The sequence below is a fragment of the Miniopterus schreibersii genome (assembly GCF_964146895.1).
Source record: "Miniopterus schreibersii genome assembly, chromosome: 4".
NCBI lineage: Eukaryota > Metazoa > Chordata > Mammalia > Chiroptera > Miniopteridae > Miniopterus > Miniopterus schreibersii.
In genome coordinates, this window is record NC_138105.1 from 70,990,664 (window position 1) to 71,013,969 (window position 23,306).

The window sequence follows — 23,306 nt, forward strand, 5'->3', positions numbered from 1 at the left end:
GGGGCCTTGCTCTCGGTCCGGTGCCTGGGCGGCGACCGGAAGCACAGCCACCCCTCCCACCGCCTCCGTACCTTCCATTTGGGTGCCCGCCCCTTCCTCTCCACTGTAAGTCCCAAAGGGGTGGGGGTGGGGGAGCACGGAGGCGGTCTGGGGCTCTGGGGGAGAGCGCCGAGGGCTGGACCTAGCTCCCCTGAAACTCAGCCCCCCAACAACACACACACACACACACACACACGCTGCAGAGTCCTTTGGAATTTTTATTATCGGGGTGGGAGCAGGTTGGGATCTGTCCCACTACCTAGCCTCCCATCCCAGGATATGAAGGGAACCAAGGGTTCTCAACACCAGCCTTGGGGTCCACAGCAGGTGGGGTTGGAGGGAGAGGGGCTGGAAGGCAAGGGCAAGGGAGTGGGCACAGGCTGGCCTGGGCAAGGGCACCCTTTGGGCTGGCTGGGGGACAGTGGCCACAGGAGAGCCATAGTTTTGTCAAGGGCTCCTTCAGTGTGGCTAGTCTGGGTAGGGTAGGGGCTCCATTGTACAGGGGACAGTCCAGTCCAGACGAAGGCCTGATATGGGCTGGGAGAGGTCAGGAGTCAGGACCAGGGGCAACCATTTGGCCAACTAGAGATACAGCTTGCTCTGGGTTAGGAGAATTTGGTCGAAGTTGAGGGTTAATTTGGGGGATTGTGTTGGAGTCCATAGTGCCTGACCTCAATGACTTGCTGTAGAATGAACATATGAGGGGACCAGAGACAGGTACTCAGCATTTCCCCTTGTACGCCCAGCTGCCCAGTCCCCACTCTAGCAGAGAATTCTGAGTTCACTCTTGTGGCAACCCAAGTTGCAGCACTTGTTGTGGAGGTCATACACGACACCTCGGCTGTGCCTCAGGACCCCTGCGGTTCCCTTCTGGCCGAGCTTGATCAGGGAGGCCACTTCCTCTTCCAGCTCACTGTCTGCATCAGATTCTGAATCTCCAAAAGATCAGAAGAGTTAATGCTTGGGGCTCAGTTTCTGTCACATCCAGAGCCCATGCTCCTGGTTAGTCAAGCTACTTTTCTGTTCTTGTGACATGGTGTCATGGTTAAAGGTTTTGATTCCACTCAGGCCTAAGTTCCAGCTTTGATGGGCAGAATATTCAACCTTACTGAGCTTGAATTTCCTGTCATTTCTTTCCCCTTACTCTTTGTTTATGGAGGACCTGGTGGTTAAGAACATGTGCTTGGGAGCAGACTGATTAAGCACCAATCCAGCTTCTCAAAGTTATAATCCTGAGCAAGTGAATTTACTTCTCTGAGTCTTGGTTTCCTTGTCTGCAAAGTGAGGGACATAATAACTCCTCCCTTTGAGGGTTTCATACAGAGTAGATGAGTTAATTAATACCCATTAGAAAAACTTAGAACTGTGTCTTATACATGATTAGCACTCAAATAGCCCTGAGCATTTATCGAAAACTAACAGTGTGCCAGGCATTGTTTTAAGGGCTCTCGTGGATAAACTCTGTTATTCCTCCCAATGACAACCCCATGAGGTGGGTGCCGTTGTATCACCTCTTTTCCAGAGAACACCACTGAGGCCCAATTTGGTAGAGTAACTGCACATGAACACACAGCTTTTGAATTGTAGAGCTGCTATTTGAACCCAGACAGCATGTATTCTAGGTCCACATTTACATCATCATCATCGTTATCGTCGTCATCATCACCACCAACATCTATTTTTCTGCCAGACCCCTGCCCTTTAGGAAAATAGACCCCCTACCCCCTGCCTGAGCCCAGACTGAGCCACCTGCCTTCCTTAGACCGTGTCCTTATCTGTTTTGACTCAACTTTGCCACCGAACAAACGTGAGGTACAGGGACTCTGCCTCCTGTTTGCAGATAAAGAGGATCAGAGGGGGAAAGTGCCTTGCTGGGAGGGTTACCCACTAGGTGGCAAAATCTGGCCTAGGACCCCCCACCCACACACGCACACTACCTTCTCAAAGGGGTTGGAAAGCACTTCGGTGGCAGCTTCTGAATGGTGTCCCCTTGGAGTTCTGGAAGCATCTACCTTGCTCAGCGCAGGGCTGGGCACATAGCAGGTGCCCCAGAAATAGTCCTGTCCTCTAACTTTAGCCAGTGGAGATGGCTTGCACCCCCCAACCCGGCTTTGCAGTTGTGCCAAGAGGCTCAGCTTTGAGGATGGGCTGGTCTCCTCAGCTGCAAGTTTTGGACAGAGACTCACCTGCCCTGGTCTTTGTTCTCATTTTTGTCCCTGCCTCCTTGGGCTCATCCCATGTCCCATATCCCCATTTCACACCTTCCACTACCTCCCAGCCTCACCTATTGCTTCTCGGGCCAGGATGACCGACCGCTTCAACATGATACCACAGGAGGCAAACATTCTCCGAATGAATTCTTCGTCACAAAGCTTCACTTCTTCATCTGGTGCTTCCTGAGCTTCGGCTTCCAGCCACAGCCCCCCAGCCAGCATCCACAGGGCCAACAGCAGCAGCAGTGGGTGGTTGGCCATGCTGGACAGAGATGCCTGGGATGCGAGAGTGGGCAGAGCGAGGCAGTTTCCCAGTGATCAGTGCCTCTGCTGCCTCCTGGCCCCCCATTTATACATCCAGCCTCCCCACCCTCACTCCCCCACCTGTTGTGGAGGAACCAAGTGACCTCCTTTATCTGTTCCAGCAGAGGAGATGCTGGCATGGGGAGAACACCCCGACCTTTCCTGTTTCCGGGAATAGGCGATAACCTTTTGCCAGGGATGGGGTGACGTGGTTTGACTTTCTGTCATCTTCAACAGAGAGGCAAAAAGGCCTTAATTTCGCAGACACCAGGATCCTAGACCCTCACCAGACCAGCAGAGAGGGTGCAGCCAGACCCCTCCTCCTCACAGGACTGGGGTCTCGGCCTTCTCTATAACAACAACGGCAAGGAGAGTGAGCCCTTACACAGTATGGGCTCGGGATTAAGCACTGCTCTAAATATTGCATATTTGTGTCATCTACTTAATTCTCCTGAGGACCTAGGATAATGGTTGTCAAATATGAGCGAGCCTCGGCATCTCCTGGAGGGCTTGTTAAAACCCAGAACACTGGGCCCACCTGCAGAGCAGCAGAGAATCTGCGCGTGCACCAAATTTCCAGGCCCTGCTAATGCTGCTGGTCCAGAAACCACTTCTGAGAGCCACTGGACTATAAGATTAGGAATAAGATGATCCCACAGTACAGATGAGGAAACTGAGGCACAGAGTGGTGACATAAGGTGCCCCAAATCAGCTAGTAAGCGGGGGTGGGGTGGAAATTGAAACAGAGACATCTGGCTCTAGAATCCATGCTCTCGGGGGGAAAATTTTCGAGAGTAAAAAGGTATCTATAGGGACAGAGTTTCAGTGTTGCACGATGAAGAGTCTGAGATGGGTGTGGTGACGGCTGCACAACAGTGTGAACGTCCTTCATGCCACTGAGCTGAGCGCATAAAAATGATTAAGACGGTAAAACCGAGATTGTTACATGGGCCAGGCACAGAAACTCGAGTACAGGAACTCGGGCACAGAGACTCACCGGGGCAGGAAGCCCCAGGTGCCTAGCAAGGGGCAAAACTGGGAAAACAAGAACCTTGTCCCCGGGGAAACCTACCCTCCCCCAGCATAGCTGGTCAGGTGGTTTAGCCCCCCTGAGCATTTCCTCCCAAAGATAACATCTAGCTCTCAGTTGTATTTCAGCTCCAGGCCCAGAAAAGCAGCAAAACCAGACAAGTGGCACCGCCATGGCTGCCTCAGGGCCACCGACATTGACTAATGACCTGCTGCCCTGGCACCACCCAATCAGGGGAGAACAGGACCCTGAAAGAAAACACCTGGAAAGCTCACAAATAATCTCTTGAGACACTGGCCTGAGACCTCCCTTAAGCTTCCCACCTGCAAGAAAGATTCATATTCTCAGGACAAAGGACCCAGTGGGTGCTCCCCACCAGGGGAGTGTGCCAGCGCCATCTCCATCCCCCTTCTTCCCTTTGAGGGGACCCCAGGAGACTTGCAACCAGGGGAGCAGTGGGCAGAGGAGGCCTGTCCCGGGCTTACCCACTGAACCTGTCTCCAAGGCCCCTTCTCTCTCTGACTTCTCAGGGAGCCAAAGCAGCCCAGCCCAGGCCATCCTGTTGCCCTTCTATGCTCTGCCTTGTTTCACTGTCCCAAGTATATTTTTGCTGCCATAATGGACCCAATACCCTTTGGCTCAGTGCTGTGTAGCCCCTCCCTTTGGATATCCCTGTCCCCTTTTAATAAATTTAATTTTTCTTTATTCACCTCTCTGAGATGGCTATTTAGCTTCCCATGCACCACCATGTTAACCTTTCAATTGATGGCACATATGGACATATCCAGAATAGAAACTTCTCCCTTCCACCCCCCGACCCCTAGAGACTCCTAGTCTTGGGGTCCAGCACCAACCAAGTTCCTCTGGAATCCCAAGCAGCTGCAGGAGTGCCAAATTGTCAGACCTCCTGATTCTTACTAATGAGTGAGTCACTTCATTTTGGGAAGAGGGCACTAGGAACAGAGACTCTCAGCTCCCCACGGAGTCACCACTTCTGGGCACCGGGTCGGCCACATAAAAGCCACAAGGGCAGCTACTGCTGGAAATGTCCCATGAAAAGATGAACTGGGCTCGGAACGGGCAAGATGGCATTATGCAGCCCCCTGGTCCAATATCCGAAAAACTGAGAGACACTGTGGAAAAGCACACACTAGACAAACCCCGGCCCAAGACATCTGGTAGGGTTTATTTGGGGAACTGTGAGTCTTGACATTACCAATGCCAGAATTTCAGGAGGAGATAGCTCAGCTGCTTGGCTGGTCATGTCACATTATGGCTTCACTGGGAGTCCCAGCTCTGGGTTGGACCAGCAGCTTACTAGGAAATAAACAGCGAGGATGCTCCTATATATCCCTAGCCACCAGGGGACTCCCAGTACCAAAACTGAACCTTTCTACTGGGATTTTGGGGGAAGCCCCCCAGAATAGGACTCAGCAAACAGAAGGAGACAGCAACCAGGTCCACACACAGGCCCTTGGTTTCTCCCCCTCACTAGGTTCAGGAGCCTGACTATGTCCTTTAAATCCTGGTTCTACCACCTACTTTCTGTGAAGCCTCAATCAAGTTGCTTAACCACCCTGGGCCTTTCTAGTCATCTGTAAATGAGCATGACAATAGCAGAAGCCTATTTCATAAGGAAGTTTGAATGATTTAATGCTTATGGTAAATGCCAATAGACGTCAGCTGCCATCACTGTGTACCAGTGTCTAGAACAGAAGCTGGCACACGGTGGGTGGCCAATGAATTAATGATACTTAAGCATAACACTCTTTCCCGCATACCCACCCATCAGTCTGCTCTCCCAACAGCTGGAATGGGAGCCCAGGTGTACCTCACCTGGCAACAGAGCACTGAGGTTCCCGGGGGGAAGCCGGACCCAGTTGAGGTTCTCTAGGGGCTCCCCGTCTTGAGCCCAGTCCACCACATGCTCCTGAAGTTCTGATATGTGCTACAATGTGGATGAACCCTGAAAACATTATGCTCAGAGAAAGAAGCCAGACACAAAAAACACATTGTGTGTGATTCCATTGATATGAAATGTCCAAAACTGGCAAATCCACAGAGACAGAAAGCAGATTAGTGGTTGCCAGGAGCTGGGAGGAGGGAGGAATTGGGACAAATTGCTATTGGAAATGGAACTTCCTTTTGGGGTGATGGAAATGGTTTGGAACTAGGTAGAGATGGGGGTTCCACAACATTGTGAACATAACAAAGCCACTGAATTGTTCACTTTAAAATGGTAAATTTTATGTTATGTGAATTTCACATCATTAAAAAAAGGGCAGGACCTTCTCTGAATCCCCAACCCCCTACCAATGAAATGTACTTAATGACACTGACTTGCACACTTTAAAATGTTTGGGGGGAAAAAGTAAATTTTATACGTGCATTCTACCACCACTAAAAAAAAAAAAAAAAGGCCTGGTCTGTGTGGCTCAGTTGGTTGGGCTTCGATGTTCTGCTCTAACCTTGAGGTTTCTCTCTCTCCCCCTCTCCCTTCCTCTCTCTCTAAAAATCAATACTATATATATATATATATATATATATATATATATATATATATATATATATATATATTTAAAGCCAGCCCCCAATGCCCTTTTTCTCTTGGTTCACTTAGCACATTTGAAATGACTTTGTTTCCAGGTGTGATTCATCATGAAGGAAGGGCAGTTGCAGGCCCAAGAAGGGCCAGGCTTTCTGTTTGCCTCTTTCAGTGCTGCACCTCCAGCACCAGACTGAATGATCTTTTCATATGCTCAGAGTGGTTAAGCTACTTGCCTAAGGCCACACAGCAATAAAAAACAGCATATAATTATTAAACATTTTCTCTTTGCCAAGTGCCTCACTCATTGGGTCCTCAGAACCAGCCCTGGGAGGCAGGTTTCACTTATTATCACCATTTGATATCTGAGTCTCAGAGAGAGAAAGTGACTGGTCCAGAGTCATGCAGCAGGGAAATGAAGGAACCTGGAATTATTGAAGGGCTTGAGAGTTGGGGAGGACTTGTGGGCAGGACTCGTGGGTCCTCTCAACTGGAGAAGGTGGGGACCTGAGCCCCCACCCCTCCAAAGTCTCACTTTCCCCAAGCCACCCCATTGTACTCACTACTTCTGGCTCTGCAGGTGCAGCATGGAGGGTGTTCCCAGGTCCCCAAGAGGCTCCCATGAGCAGTTCAAGTCGCCTAAAGGTCCAACACCGTAGCACTGCAGGGACCCTGAGCTTCCTGGGGGGCGGGCGGCAGGGTCCCAGGGAAGGGGTCAATTCCCCCAGCCTCCTGCACTGCCCACAGCCTGACCTTCCCCCAAGTTCTGATCATCATGGAGGGTGATAGGGTCCCTCTCTGGAGCGAGCAGCAGGAAGGGGGCGCTGGGCACCTCTAGCCGGCTTAGGGCATGGCTCCTCCCCTCCCTCTCCCAGCCACATCCTGTTGCCACCCGAGAGCCCCCACCCTCACCCCATCCCCACCCGGAGCCCTGACTTCCACCTGCCTCCCTCTCCCCACTCCGTCCCGCACCCCGTCCCAGCCCGGAAGGGAGCGGAGCGCTGCCCGGGCCTCTGTCATTCATTCGGGGGACTGGGGTTCGCCCTGGAGGATTTGCGCTTTAAGGGTGAGCACGAGGTAGGCGCCCAACACGAGCTCGCCCCACGACTCACCCTGGGGACTCGTCCAGCGGAGCAGCAGCAGCAGAGGCAGGAGCGCGGGCCTCGGCCTCGGGAGCAGCCGGCGGGGCGCGGCCCAGGCCCCCCGCATGGCGCCCCCGCGCCCCGGTCTGGCCGCGCGGCCGGCCCCGCAGACCAGCCCCCGGGGCCTTGCTCTCGGTCCGGTGCCTGGGCGGCGACCGGAAGCACAGCCACCCCTCCCACCGCCTCACACCTTGCGCTTGGGTCCCGGCTCCTTCCAAGCAACGGAAAGTCGGCGGGGGCAGTAGAGACCGGGTCTGGGGCGTTGGGGGAGGGGGCTGAGGGCTCGTCCTAGATCCCCTGGGTCGCCAGGCCGGGCGTGGCTCAGCGGTTGAGCGTCAACCTAGGATCCAGGCGATCCGGGTTCGATTCCTGGTCAGGGCACATGCCCGGGTTGCAGGCTCCATCAATGACTCTCTCATCATTGATGTTTCTATCTCTCTCACCCTCTCCTTTCCTCTCTCTGAAATCAATAAAGATATATTTAGATCCCCTGGGCTAAGCACCCCCAACAACACACACACATGCTGCAGAGTCCTTGGGAATTTTTATTATCGGGGTGGGAGCAGGTTGGGATCTGTCCCACTACCTAGCCTCCCATCCCAGGATATGAAGGGAACCAAGGGTTCTCAACACCAGCCTTGGGGTCCACAGCAGGTGGGGTTGGAGGGAGAGGGGCTGGAAGGCAAGGGCAAGGGAGTGGGCACAGGCTGGCCTGGGCAAGGGCACCCTTTGGGCTGGCTGGGGGACAGTGGCCACAGGAGAGCCATAGTTTTGTCAAGGGCTCCTTCAGTGTGGCTAGTCTGGGTAGGGTAGGGGCTCCATTGTACAGGGGACAGTCCAGTCCAGACGAAGGCCTGATATGGGCTGGGAGAGGTCAGGAGTCAGGACCAGGGGCAACCATTTGGCCAACTAGAGATACAGCTTGCTCTGGGTTAGGAGAATTTGGTCGAAGTTGAGGGTTAATTTGGGGGATTGTGTTGGAGTCCATAGTGCCTGACCTCAATGACTTGCTGTAGAATGAACATATGAGGGGGCCAGAGACAGGTACTCAGCATTTCCCCTTGTACACCCAGCTGCCCAGTCCCCAGTCTAGCAGAGAATTCTGAGTTCACTCTTGTGGCAACCCAAGTTGCAGCACTTGTTGTGGAGGTCATACACGACACCTCGTCTGTGCCGCAGAACCCCTGGGGTTCCCTTCCAGCTGGGTTGCCCCCCAGAGAAAGCCCAGGCGGGCTTGATCAGGGAGGCCACTGCCTCTTCCAGCTCACTGTCTGCATCAGATTCTGCATCTGCAAAAGATCAGAAGGGTTAATGCTTGGGGCTCAGTTTCTGTCACATCCAGAGCCTATGCTCCTGGTTAGTCAAGCTACTTTTCTGTTCTTGTGACATGGTGTCATGGTTAAAGGTTTTGATTCCACTCAGGCCTAAGTTCCAGCTTTGATGGGCAGAATATTCAACCTTACTGAGCTTGAATTTCCTGTCATTTCTTTCCCCTTACTCTTTGTTTATGGAGGACCTGGTGGTTAAGAACATGTGCTTGGGAGCAGACTGATTAAGCACCAATCCAGCTTCTCAAAGTTATAATCCTGAGCAAGTGAATTTACTTCTCTGAGTCTTGGTTTCCTTGTCTGCAAAGTGAGGGACATAATAACTCCTCCCTTTGAGGGTTTCATACAGAGTAGATGAGTTAATTAATACCCATTAGAAAAACTTAGAACTGTGTCTTATACATGATTAGCACTCAAATAGCCCTGAGCATTTATCGAAAACTAACAGTGTGCCAGGCATTGTTTTAAGGGCTCTCGTGGATAAACTCTGTTATTCCTCCCAATGACAACCCCATGAGGTGGGTGCCGTTGTATCACCTCTTTTCCAGAGAACACCACTGAGGCCCAATTTGGTAGAGTAACTGCACATGAACACACAGCTTTTGAATTGTAGAGCTGCTATTTGAACCCAGACAGCATGTATTCTAGGTCCACATTTACATCATCATCATCGTTATCGTCGTCATCATCACCACCAACATCTATTTTTCTGCCAGACCCCTGCCCTTTAGGAAAATAGACCCCCTACCCCCTGCCTGAGCCCAGACTGAGCCACCTGCCTTCCTTAGACCGTGTCCTTATCTGTTTTGACTCAACTTTGCCACCGAACAAACGTGAGGTACAGGGACTCTGCCTCCTGTTTGCAGATAAAGAGGATCAGAGGGGGAAAGTGCCTTGCTGGGAGGGTTACCCACTAGGTGGCAAAATCTGGCCTAGGACCCCCCACCCACACACGCACACTACCTTCTCAAAGGGGTTGGAAAGCACTTCGGTGGCAGCTTCTGAATGGTGTCCCCTTGGAGTTCTAGAAGCATCTACCTTGCTCAGCGCAGGGCTGGGCACATAGCAGGTGCCCCAGAAATAGTCCTGTCCTCTAACTTTAGCCAGTGGAGATGGCTTGCACCCCCCAACCCGGCTTTGCAGTTGTGCCAAGAGGCTCAGCTTTGAGGATGGGCTGGTCTCCTCAGCTGCAAGTTTTGGACAGAGACTCACCTGCCCTGGTCTTTGTTCTCATTTTTGTCCCTGCCTCCTTGGGCTCATCCCATGTCCCATATCCCCATTTCACACCTTCCACTACCTCCCAGCCTCACCTATTGCTTCTCGGGCCAGGATGTCCGACCGCCTCCATCGGGAGCTTCCACAGGTGAAGATGAGTGTCCTGATGAATTCTCGGTCACAAAGCTTCACTCCATCTTCTGGTGCTTCCTGAGCTTCGGCTTCCAGCCACAGCCCCCCAGCCAGCATCCACAGGGCCAGCAGCAGCAGCAGTGGGTAGTTGGCCATGCTGGACAGAGATGCCTGGGATGCGAGAGTGGGCAGAGCGAGGCAGTTTCCCAGTGATCAGTGCCTCTGCTGCCTCCTGGCCCCCCATTTATACATCCAGCCTCCCCACCCTCACTCCCCCACCTGTTGTGGAGGAACCAAGTGACCTCCTTTATCTGTTCCTGCAGAGGAGATGCTGGCATGGCGAGCACTCCCCGACCTTTCCCATTTCTGGGACTAGGCGATAACCTTTTGCTAGGGATGGGGTGACGTGGTTTGACTTTCTGTCATCTTCAACAGAGAGGCAAAAAGGCCTTAATTTCGCAGACACCAGGATCCTAGACCCTCACCAGACCAGCAGAGAGGGTGCAGCCAGACCCCTCCTCCTCACAGGACTGGGGTCTCGGCCTTCTCTATAACAACAACGGCAAGGAGAGTGAGCCCTTACACAGTATGGGCTCGGGATTAAGCACTGCTCTAAATATTGCATATTTGTGTCATCTACTTAATTCTCCTGAGGACCTAGGATAATGGTTGTCAAATATGAGCGAGCCTCGGCATCTCCTGGAGGGCTTGTTAAAACCCAGAACACTGGGCCCACCTGCAGAGCAGCAGAGAATCTGCGCGTGCACCAAATTTCCAGGCCCTGCTAATGCTGCTGGTCCAGAAACCACTTCTGAGAGCCACTGGACTATAAGATTAGGAGTAAGATGATCCCACAGTACAGATGAGGAAACTGAGGCACAGAGTGGTGACATAAGGTGCCCCAAATCAGCTAGTAAGCGGGGGTGGGGTGGAAATTGAAACAGAGACATCTGGCTCTAGAATCCATGCTCTCGGGGGGAAAATTTTCGAGAGTAAAAAGGTATCTATAGGGACAGAGTTTCAGTGTTGCACGATGAAGAGTCTGAGATGGGTGTGGTGACGGCTGCACAACAGTGTGAACGTCCTTCATGCCACTGAGCTGAGCGCATAAAAATGATTAAGACGGTAAAACCGAGATTGTTACATGGGCCAGGCACAGAAACTCGAGTACAAGAACTCGGGCACAGAGACTCACCGGGGCAGGAAGCCCCAGGTGCCTAGCAAGGGGCAAAACTGGGACAACAAGAACCTTGTCCCCGGGGAAACCTACCCTCCCCCAGCATAGCTGGTCAGGTGGTTTAGCCCCCCTGAGCATTTCCTCCCAAAGATAACATCTAGCTCTCAGTTGTATTTCAGCTCCAGGCCCAGAAAAGCAGCAAAACCAGACAAGTGGCACCGCCATGGCTGCCTCAGGGCCACCGACATTGACTAATGACCTGCTGCCCTGGCACCACCCAATCAGGGGAGAACAGGACCCTGAAAGAAAACACCTGGAAAGCTCACAAATAATCTCTTGAGACACTGGCCTGAGACCTCCCTTAAGCTTCCCACCTGCAAGAAAGATTCATATTCTCAGGACAAAGGACCCAGTGGGTGCTCCCCACCAGGGGAGTGTGCCAGCGCCATCTCCATCCCCCTTCTTCCCTTTGAGGGGACCCCAGGAGACTTGCAACCAGGGGAGCAGTGGGCAGAGGAGGCCTGTCCCAGGCTTACCCACTGAACCCGTCTCCAAGGCCCCTTCTCTCTCTGACTTCTCAGGGAGTCAAAGCAGCCCAGCCCAGGCCATCCTGTTGCCCTTCTATGCTCTGCCTTGTTTCACTGTCCCAAGTATATTTTTGCTGCCATAATGGACCCAATACCCTTTGGCTCAATGCTGTGTAGCCCCTCCCTTTGGATATCCCTGTCCCCTTTTAATAAATTTAATTTTTCTTTATTCACCTCTCTGAGATGGCTATTTAGCTTCCCATGCACCACCATGTTAACCTTTCAGGCTCTTCCCAAAGATATTATTGGTAGCATTTTTTGATTTCTGGCAAATTCAAGCTACTAATGTTAGATGTCACTATGATGTCCCTAAATTCCTGGAAATTTGAAATCTGTCCTAACAAGTCAGTGTAGCTGGCTCCCTGATACCACTGAAAGACAAAAATCATAACATGTGTAACTTAAACCATTTTAAACCGGACACGGTGTCATCACTCAGATCAGGAAATCGGATGGTACAAGCACCGCAGATGTCGACCCCTCACCCCACATCCTGCTTGATCCCAGTCCCTTGCTTTCCCCAGAGGTAACAGGCATCCTGACTTTAGCTACCATCATTTCTTTGTTTTTCATTATAGTTTTAACACTAACACGTGCCTCTCCAAAACAGACAGCCGAGCCTATCTCTCTCCTTTTTTTTTCTTGTTGCACTTGAATAAATTGGACTTTTTATTGCACATACAGAAAAGTGCACATATTGTAAGTGGACACTTGGAAGAATTTTCACAAATGGAACAAATTGCTGTGACCACCACTCATGTACAGAAACAGAACGCTCTCAGCCTCCACCCAGAGCAGGGCAATGGGAGGTGGAGTATGCAGTAATGGTGGACCTATGTTAAAACTATGATAAAAACACAAAAAATTGATACTTTGGCTGAGATACTGTGAGGCCCTGCAAAGGTCCTGTTTCCCATTAAAGTTCACCCATTGCTTTTACATTCATTGGTGGATCTTGTGTGTGGAAATTATTACTGTGATGTTTGTTTACTAGTAATTTTCCATTTATCTCATTCTGCTACACCTACTATTATTTATTATTTGGAATTCTTCTGTAAGGAAGAGTTGCTTTGTCTCCGTTGATTTGTTTATTGAATCCTTTCTTTATAGCCATATGGATTTGGGAACAGTTATTTTACTCTTTGGGTTATAATCCAGTACTACTGTTATTTCTTTTGTTGCCCAAATTGTTCCAGCCTTGGCCACTGGGAGCTCTTTCGGTTGGACCCCGCGGTAAACATTTTATTTCAGGCATGACTCCGTTTGTGTTTGTTTGTCTGTAGTACTTTGTTATTTTCTGGCACCACAAGATGTTCCAGGCTCATCTTGTGTTTTCCCCACCTCAGTCCTAGAATCAGCCTTTCCCCCAAGAAGCCTGAGTTCCCTTTACTGGAGAATGGCACTGGGAAACCAAGGTCTGGGGCTGGGCGTGCTCATTGCTACTGGGGGTGGGGCGTTACATCACTGCTTCTAGGCCCTCTCAGCTGATAGCATTACTTTTTTTAAAATTCTTACCCAATATGTTTATTGATTTTAGAGAGAAGAAGAGATAGAGAGAGAGAAAGAGGGAGAGAGAGAAGGAGAGAGAAACATCAGTTGTTTGCCTCTCACAGGTGCTGTGACCGGGGATCAAACCCACAACCTTTTGGTGCACAGGACTAGGCTCCAACCAGCCGAATCCTCCAGACAGGGCACTTTTTTTTTTTTTTAATATTGAGATAAAATTCATATAAAATAAAATGAGCCATTTTAATCATTATGTGCACATTGCTGCACACACACATTCATAGCAGCAGTATTCAAAACAGCCAAAAAGCAGAAGCAACCCAAATGTCCATCACCAGATGAATGGATGAACACAATGTGGTCCATCCATCAACGGAATATTACTTAGCCATAAAAGGTATGAAGTTCTTATATATGCTACAATGTGGATGAATCGCAAAAAACATGATGCTGAGCCCTGGCTGGTTTGGCTCAGTGGTTAGAGCATTGGCTCGAGAACCAAGGGGTCACGCGTTCAATTCCCAGTCAAGGGCACATACCTGGGTTTCAGGATCCCTGCCCCAGTTGGGGCGCATGCGGGAGACAACCAATTGATGTGTCTCTCTCACATCGATGTTTCTCTCTCTCTCCCCCTCCCTCCCTTTCACTGTCTCTAAAAATCAAGGGAAAAAAGTCCTCCTGTCAGGATTAACAACAAACAAACAAACAAAACATGATACTGAATGAGAGAAGCTAGACACAAAAGGTCACATATTGTATGATTCCATTGATATGAAATGTCCAGAGTAGTCAAATCCACAGAATCAGAGAAACCAGTGGTTGCCAAGGGTTGGGACGAGGGAGAAATGGGGAGTAATGCTACTGGGTGTCCCGTTTGATGAAAATGTTTTGGAATTAGACAGAGGTGATGGTTGCACAGCATTGTGAAGTACTTAACGCCATTGCACGATTCACTCTGACGTGATTAATTTGATATCAGTTTCACCTGGCTATTTAAAAAAACAACAATAGGGCCTGTGATGATGGGCAGAGTTGGGTCTGAATCCCATCTCTATTTACTTCCTGCCCAGCAACCTTGAACAGCTCAACCTCTTGGTGCCTCGGTTGCCTCAAATTCGTGAACTGGCCTGCGGCCTGCAGTAACTACGGCTTAAATGTTACTTGTACTTGACACATTCCGTCTGGATGCGAACTTTATTCCTCTGCCCTTTTCTTCGTGACAAACTCCTGGCCTTGGTTGCCCCCTGTGCACGTCTCTGGTCATGGGCAGCGCTCCAGAGGCAGGAGTCATATCCGATGGTAAGGCTTCTAAAGGGCTGATGAATAATACGATCTCCCGCTCCGCCTCTTCTCCAAGCCACTCCCCAGGGACGCGCCCTTCTTTCCCTTCCTCCGTGGCCCCAGGGCCTGGCCCAGGGTCTGGTGAAGAGCAAACATGCCAGGAAATTTTTGCTGCCTGACAGTCCGACTTTGGCCCAGAACCAGGAGCCTCTTTTGTGCCTCGCACAGAATCAGTTTGGAGCCGGACACAGCTGGGTTTGAGTCCTGATTCCTGTGTGACCATGAGCAAGATGCTGCACCTCTCTGAGTTCACTGGGTAGATGGAGATAATAAGTGTACCTACTTCATGGGCTGTGTTGGGGACTCGGGTGAGATTATGTAAACTGCTTATCACCCTACAGAGCACACAGTAAGTGCAGTTGGTTGAGCGGGGACCTGCAGAAGGATTAGGCCCTTGTCCTCACCCCCCAGGACCTATGAAAGTGATCTTATTTGAACAAAGGGTCTTTGCAGATATAATTAAGGACTTTAAGATGAGATCATCCTGGATTATCCGGGTGGACCCTAAATTCAGTGACGAGTATTGAAGATGCAGACAGAAGAGACGAGCTATGTGAAGACAGAGACGGAGATTGGAGTCAAGTAGCCAAAAAAGCCAAGTCATGCCTAGAGCTGCCAGAAGAGACAAGGAAAGATCCTTCCCCAGAGGCTTCAAAGGAAGCACAGCCCTCCTGACATCTTGACTTTGGACTTCTCCAGAACTATGAAAGAATAAATTTCCATTCCTGTAAACCACCCAATTTATGGCAATCTGTTACAGCAGCCATGGGAAACTAATACGTATGAATTAGGAAATCTTACGTGCTATCCATATCATTATTATTTCATTATCATTGTCATTTTGGTCAGCATAAAAAGGCAGCCAAATCTTACCAATCCCAAATCAAGCCCCTCTCTCCAATCTTCTTAACTAATTTTATTTTTGAGTAGTTAATACATTCAGGTGTGTCAAGGAACAAAAAGTGTTAAGAAAGTTTACACTGTAGAATCTCCCTACCCAGTCTCAGTTCCCCTCCTTTCCCCCATGGATAGCCCACTGCTCTTGATTTCCTGAGTATCTTTCCAGAATAGATGTGCATGTTTACAAACAAATATAAATACAGGTCCTCGCCCCCCACCCCCACCCCCCACCCCTGCTTTTACATTAAAGGTAGTACTAAAAAAATTGAAGGTGGGGCGGGGGGGGGGGGGTGGCTGTCTGGTAGCTCTCTCTGTTGGTTAGAGCGTCATCCGGATATGCCAAGGTTGTGGGTTTGACCTCCGGTCAGGGCACATACAAGAAGCAACCAATGAATGTATATGTGAGTGGAACAGCAAATAGAGGTTCTCCCTCTCCTCTCTCTCTTTTTTCCTCTCTCCCCCCCTCTCTAAAATCATTCAGTAAAGTTTTTTTGTTGTGGTATGTTATGCAAAGTGCTGAGGCCCCAGAAAACCTCAGCATATTGTTCTTGGATTCCCAGAGAAATAAGCTGCAGGGCTGGCTGTGAAAGGCATGGGTTTATTAGGACTTACATACGCACCAGTGGCTGCCGACCAGTGCTACTGTATCCCTGACACCCAGACCTTCCCAGCACAAGGTTTTATAAGAGTACAGAAAACAGAAAAACAGGGCGTGCAGGGGGAGGGGACCGGGTGATGTGTGAGATCGAAATGCTGTTTTCCTGACCGAGGAGCTGGCCAGGCTCCCATGGTCTCACCGTCTGCTTACTGAAGGTCTTCATCATTTTTCCACAGGGTGGGAGGGGGAGTTGGAGCTTGGGAAGGGGTCCATGTTCCCATTTACCGTACATGGTAAAATAAACATAAAATCAACCATTTTAGCCATTTTAAGTGCCCATTTCAGTGGCATTAGCATATTCACACTGCTGTGCAACCACCCCATCATTCATCTCCAGAACTTGTTCATCTCCCAGAACTGAAACTGTTCCCACTAAACCCTAACTCCCCCCATTCCTCCCTCCTTCCAGCTTCTGGAAACCTCCATTCTCCGTTCTGTCTCTACGAATTTGCCTATCCTTAGGTACTTTGTATAAGTAGAATCATATAATATTCGTCCTTGTGTGTCTAGCTTCTTGCACTTAGCTTAACGTTTCATGATTCATCCACGTTGTGGCATTTGTTAGAATTTCAATTCAAGATAGCGTGTTTTACACTCCCCTGCAACTTGTCTTTTTCTTTCCGCTTAACAAATGTTAGAGGTCTCCCCTTACCAAACTCCCTTTCTGTGTTGTTTTTCTACAACTGCATAATGTTCTGCTGTGTGGGTGCCCCTTAGTTCATTTCATTTCCAGAAACCGGTATTTTTCATCTGTTTGTTCTTAGGCTAACATGACAGTGAAGAACCTTGTACGAACGTCATTTCACACACATGCAAGTGTTGTCTGTACATAAATCCCCCAAAGTGAGATAGATTTCTGGTTCAAGGACCATGTGCATTTATAAGTTTTACAGATATTGCCAAATTTCTCCCTTTGGGAGTTAGATTAATTCACGTTCCCTCCAGCAATGGATAAGCGCCCTGTTTCTCTACAGCCTCACCAACTGAGTGTGTATCAACCTTTGGACTTGAGCCAACATGAAGGTGAAAAACGGTATTTCAGAACAGAGAAAATTTGCATTTCCCTTACCACAATTGGGGCAGAATATATTTTGAGGTGTTTAAGAGCCATTTATAGGCCCTGGGTAGCTCAGTTGGTTAAAGACTCATCCCAATATGCCAAGGCCAAGGTTGCTGGTCTGATCCCCGGTCAGGGCACATACAAGAATCAACCAATGAAGGCATAAATAAGTGGAACAGCAAAACTCAATGCTTCTCTCTTGTTCTAAAATTAATTTTTAAAAAAAAGCTATTTATAGTTTTTTCTTGTCCATTATTCTTTGGGTTGTTGATCTTTTTCTTCTTGATTTGTAGGAGTTCTTTATATATTAAGGAGATTTACCATCTGGTTATGAAATTAGCTGTAAATATTTTTCCCGGGTTTGTCATTTCTCCAAACTTTTGAATTAATGACCAGGAGCATTTATTAAGAATTTGATGCAATCTGTTTTTGTGCTAGTTTTTTGTTGTTGCTGGTGGTGGGTTTTTGTTAATCCTTACCAAGGATATTTTTTCCATTGATTTTTTTTTTTTAGAGAGAGTGGAAGGTGGGGGGAGAGAAAGAAACTCGATGTGAAAGAGACACATCAACTGGTTGCCTCCCACACAAGCCTTGGGGGCCAGGATCAAACCTCCAAACCAGGCATGTGCCCTTGACTGGGAATCAAACCTGTGACCCTTCGGTGTGCAGGCCAATGCTATAACCACTGAGCCGCACCAGCCAGGGCTGTGCTAGGTGTTTTGATCACACATTTCAATCTTACTGACATAGTTTTCCACCTCTCATGACTACAGCATGCATCTCTGAAAAATGACTTTTTTTTTTTACATAATCATACAACTATTTTCACATCTAAGAAAATATACAATCATTCTTTAGTCTCATCTTACACCAATCACATATTCAAATTTCCCTGGGTCTCTGAAATGTCTTTTTAGTGTTAGTTTAGAGCACCACTGGCAATAGAATGTTCTGTGGTGGCAGGAATGTTCTATATCCGTGCTTTCTAATACGGTAGCCACTAGCTACATCGAGCTCTTGAAAGGTTGGAATGTGTCCAGTGCAAATGAGGAACTGAATTGTTCACTGCATTTTATTTTAGTTACTTTTAGTTTTAATAGCCACATGGAAAATTACAGATCAATATCCCTGATGAACATGGATGCAAAAATCCACAACAAAATATTAGCAAACTGAATTCAACAGCACAGTAAAAGGATCATAAACCACTATGAAATGTGATTTATCCCAGGGATACATGGATAACGGTTTGACATCCACAAATCAATGTGATACCTCACATTAACAAAAAGGAAGAATAAAAATCATATGATCATCTTAATAGATGCAAAAAAAATTTTTTGACAAAATACATTTCTTTCATGATAAAAATTCTCAACAAACTGGGTATAGAGGGAATGTATTTCAACATAATAAAGGCCATATATGATAAACCCACAGCTAATATACTCAACAATGACAAAAAAGTTTTTCATCTAAGGTCAGGAACAAGACAAGGATACCCATTCTCACCACTTTTATTCCACATAGTATTGGAAGTTCTACCCACAACAATTAGGCAAGAAAAATAAATAAAAGGCATCTCTTTCCCTCAAAAATAGCCACATGCGTCCTAGCCAGTAGGCTCTGTGGTTAGAGCTTCGGCCCTCGGACTGAAGGGTCCTGGGTTCAATTCTGGCCAAGGGCATGTACCTCGGTTGCAGGCTCAATCTTGGCCCTGGTCGGGGCACATGTGGGAGGCAACCAATTGATGTGTCTCTTTCACATGGATGTCTCTCTCTCTCTCTCTCTCTCTCTCTCCCTTCTACTCTCTTTCTGAAAAGCAATGGAAAAAATATCCTCAGGCGAGGATTAAAAAAAAAAAATAGCCACATAGAACTAGAGTCTACCAGATTGGACAGTGCACATTTAGAATCTGGCTTCCTGACTCCAACACATCTCACCTGTACTCACTGTCTCCATTCCTTGCCTCCCACTTGACCCTCAGCCTTTTGCACTGTGATACCTGGCCCCCAAATGGCAGTGAACCTAGGTCTCATTCAGCCCCACCTCTCCCCAAACTCTATCACACCTTCATTGGTCCATGCAAAGCCTTCACTGGTTTCATTCCCAACCCCTCCAACCAAGATTCCCAATTTCTTGCCCTTCCCAAACCACTGCCAGCACCTCTAAAGCATTTCCTGTGTGGTTCTGCATAGGTAGACATTGCTGAAGAATTTTGTGTGTTTGTATGTTTACTTTGTATGCTTGTATGAGGATGTTGCAACCGGCACAATGGCATTGTGTACTAGATCTCAGCATCTGTATCCTTTTAGCTCAGTGATATATTGTGTTTTTTAAGAGTCAAAACATTTGTTAATTTATTTCCTTCAGCTTCTTTCAACAGCGGGGGGAAGGGGAGGAGAGGTTGACACATGTTCGTGTGCCCCATGCATTTTCTCTAAAAGTCCAAATACTTAGGGGACCGCCTCTTTTTGTTGTTTTATCTGGAAATCTCAGTTTATTCCTTTCTTTTCCAACTTTCCTTTCGTTGTGATGATGCAGTACTTTTAGGAATAGGTTTCTGAGATCAAGATTGTCTTAACTCACCAAACCCCTGCTTGCAACTTATTTCCCAAACCTGTTTAAGTGGGTGTCCCTGACATTTCATTCCATTTTATCCATGGATAGTGTTTATATATCAAATAAATATATATTTTTCTTTTACCCTATTGTGTATATAATTTGAAATGTTTGTTCAAAGAACCAGTCCATGCACTACACTTCATGTATAATAAACAGAAATGGTTCCGCTTTATGAGGAATTGCCAGCCTAACAGAGAGATATACTGTTTACATTTCAATGCACTGAGTGTCAGATGCTTATTTCCTTACTCACTAGCACAATAGATGGTAGTTTTAAGTTTCTTTCTTTTCTCCTTTTTAGCAAAACTCTGTGGAGACCTCTTGCTCTTGCCACTTGGATCAGGAGCAAGGTTGCTTTATTTTAAAATGCTATAGTGTCTGGGTTTCACCCCATTGGCACTCTTTTTTTTAAAAATCCTCACCTGAGGATATTTTGTATTGATTTTAGAGAGAGAGGAAGGGAAAGAGAGAAACATTGATTGGTTGCCTTTAGTACACATCCCAACCAGGGATCAAACCCACAACCTAGGTATGAGCCCTGACCAGGAATCGAACCTGCAACCTTTTTGGTATATGGGATGATACTCCAACCAACTGAGCCACCCGGGCAGGCTAACACTACATTTTTAAAGATCTACTTTGTTGCTTTCACTATTGGTTAGCACAGTATTTCGTATCATGGAGCCTTCTTATTTCACTTTTCTAGTCCCTTAAGGGATGGACACTATTGCTTCCAGCTTTCTATCTCAATGAACATTCTTATCTGGTGCAAAACTTTCAATGAATATAAAAATTAGAACACAACTGCCAAGTCACAGTTCTCCCAATTTAACAGGGAGCCAGTAACTGGCTTAAATAAGAAAGAATATTTACTTGTCTCTGTTGGTAGACAGCCTGGCGACCTCAGTCTTTCCGTCAGTTATTCCACCATCCTCTAGGGCAGTATTTCCAGGGACATTTGGCTGTGTCTGGAGACAACTTTGGTTGTTACACCTGTCAAGGCGGTATGCCACTGGCATCTAGAGGATTTTGCTCAATATCCTGTAATGCACAGGACAACCTTCCTCCATAAGAAAAAATGATTTGGCTTCAAATGTCAACAGAGCTACCTGTCCTAGAATAGTCCCCACTCCTTTTTTCTTTTTTCTAAAATATATCTTTATTGATTTCAGAGAGAGGAAAGGAGAGGGAGAGAGAGATAGAAACATCAATGATGAGAGAGTCATTGATCGAGCCCGCAACCCGGGCATGTGCCCTGACTGGGAATCGAACCCCGATTGCCTGGATCCCAGGTGGACGCCCAACCACTGAGCCACGCCCGGCTGGGCCCCACTCCTTTTTTCTTGACTGACTTGTTCAAGAGACCGGGACAGTTGTCTCATAGTGCAGCCCATCCTCTGAATTTGTCGGTTGCTTCCTGATATTGTCATTTAACTTGTTTTTCGACCGCTTCCATTTCCTGCCAACTGGACTTTAGGCTGAGAGACTTGATCAGAGCCAGGTTTAACATTTTGGCAAGATGTGACCCAGGGAAAGCTATGAAAGTTTCTTTTTGCATCACATAAAGAGGTCCACAAGGCCCTGGATCCCTCTACTTTGATACTGAGCTTCATCAAAGCTAGTGCTGGTGACATTCTGGCCTCCATGGCAAAGTCCATTCTCCTACACCCAGTGAGCCCTCTGGCACCCTGTGCATATCTCGTTCCCACCATTCCTTAACCTGATGTTTTATGATGCCCATCATGGTAACTGCCCTAACCAATGATTTCATCAGCTTTTGCAAAATGATTTTTCTAATTCTCTCTTTCCTTCTACATTTTCTTTTGCTGGCATTCTTCTTGGGCTTTTTGGTGACTGCGAAACATAGCTACTACTGGGAAGACAAGACCATGTTTAATCTTACTTTTAATTACCAATGTTTCCAGGAAGGAGTTGGTCAAGAACTGCTTCCAATGGTATAATGAATACGAGGGGCTTTTTTTTAATTTTCAAATTGAGGTTTAACATACATAAATGCACAGATCTTGCCTGGCTCACTTGGCTGAGCATCATCCTGTGAACCGAAAGGTTGCTGGTTCGATTCCCAGTCAAGGCACATGCCTGGGTTTTGAGTTCAATCCTAGTTGAGGCACATACGAAAGGCACTGATTGATGTCCCCCCCCCCTTTCTCTCTTTGATGAGGATTACAATAAATAAATAAATGCACAGATCTTGGATAGAAAACTGGGGAAATTTTTAGATCTGTATACTTGTGCAACTATCATCAGACAAAAATATAAAACATTTCTAGCCCCACATTGCCTTTCCTGCCATGAAGACTTATAATGAATATTTGTGACTGTAGAAATTATTTCTAGGCATGGAAGTGCCCATCTTGGGGTTCATAAACTTCAGGAAGATGGGAAATTTGTGAGAGGTGAAAACAAACCTTCTAGGTCCCCCCCCCGCCCCCGCCTCACCTGGTTGACCCTAGGAGCTGACTCCTCTCACAGAGGCAGCTGCAGGGGCTGAACAACTTGCTTTGCCAACTGGGATGGATCCCAGGCACCTCCTGCCTGGAAGACTCATCAATTATTGGGGGGACTTGTCAGGTCTGAGGCTCAGCTGGCATTGCCAGGCAGACTGGGGCTGCTGCTGCTTCTCCTCTCCCATTGAGGGACACACCCAGGGGCAGCAAAGCACATTGGAAAGTCCCAGAAAAGGAGACAGGCTCTCTGGGCTCTGGTGCCTCCAGCTTGGTGACTCTGGGAGAGCTACTTTACCCTCTGAGCCTCTGCTCACCTGTCAAGTTGGGGGGAATGTTCTACTTTTGAGGCTTATTGGGAGGATTGCATCCAGCTGCATTACCTCTCTGACCTCACCTGCTGGTGCTCTCTCCTCTTTGCTCATTTTGCTTCAGCCAGAGGTTTGTTCCTGCCTCCAGGTTCAGCAAACTCAGTACTGGACCTCTGGCTAAGAAAACATTCAGAGTGAAAATTCAAATACAGAGAAAAGTTTATTTAGAATGTCACAGAGTTGAAGAAGTGGGCCGCGGAAGAACTGAGCTGTGTGGGCTCAGGGAACAAGTTACAGAGCCAAAGAAAGGCCCTTGGACCTTATGAGAGAGGGGCACGGGAAATGCACCAGGGGAGGGAGGGGGAAGGACACAGAAGTGCTGCGGAGAGAAAGCTGCACTGGGTCCTCCGTCTTGAGGATATCTATCTGGAGGTCTCAGGGGAGGATCCCAATAGAATACTCACCAGCTTTCCAGGTGTGTCCTTTCAGGGTGATGGTCTCTACCGATTGGTTTGTGCCAGGGCAGGGGGTCACTAGTCAGTGCAGCTGGTCCTGACGTCAGCCATGGCATCGCTTGTCTGGTTTTGCTGCTTTTCTGGGCCTGGAGCTGAAACACAACTAAGGCCTAGATGTATTGGGCTTAATGCCGGTATTCTCCGGCCCCCTTGTTAGTTTCTCCTCTAAGGGGGTCTAACCCACATGACAGGCAACATGCCAGAGGAGGAAAGG

The 23,306-nt window shown here is 48.2% G+C and overlaps 1 protein-coding gene across 1 annotated transcript; it reads right to left on the minus strand.

Annotated features, from left to right (window-relative positions):
* Positions 1-233: 233 nt before the first annotated feature.
* Positions 234-10,103, minus strand: RLN3 (relaxin 3; the record flags this gene model as incomplete). The annotated part of the gene is made up of 6 exons (XM_081135471.1): positions 234-968; positions 2,324-2,528; positions 6,694-6,811; positions 7,243-7,416; positions 8,411-8,561; positions 9,911-10,103. The coding sequence occupies 6 exons, from the start codon at positions 10,101-10,103 to the stop codon at positions 802-804; spliced, it is 1,008 nt and encodes a 335-aa protein (XP_080991597.1). The 3' UTR covers positions 234-801.
* Between the last annotated feature and the right edge of the window lie 13,203 nt (positions 10,104-23,306).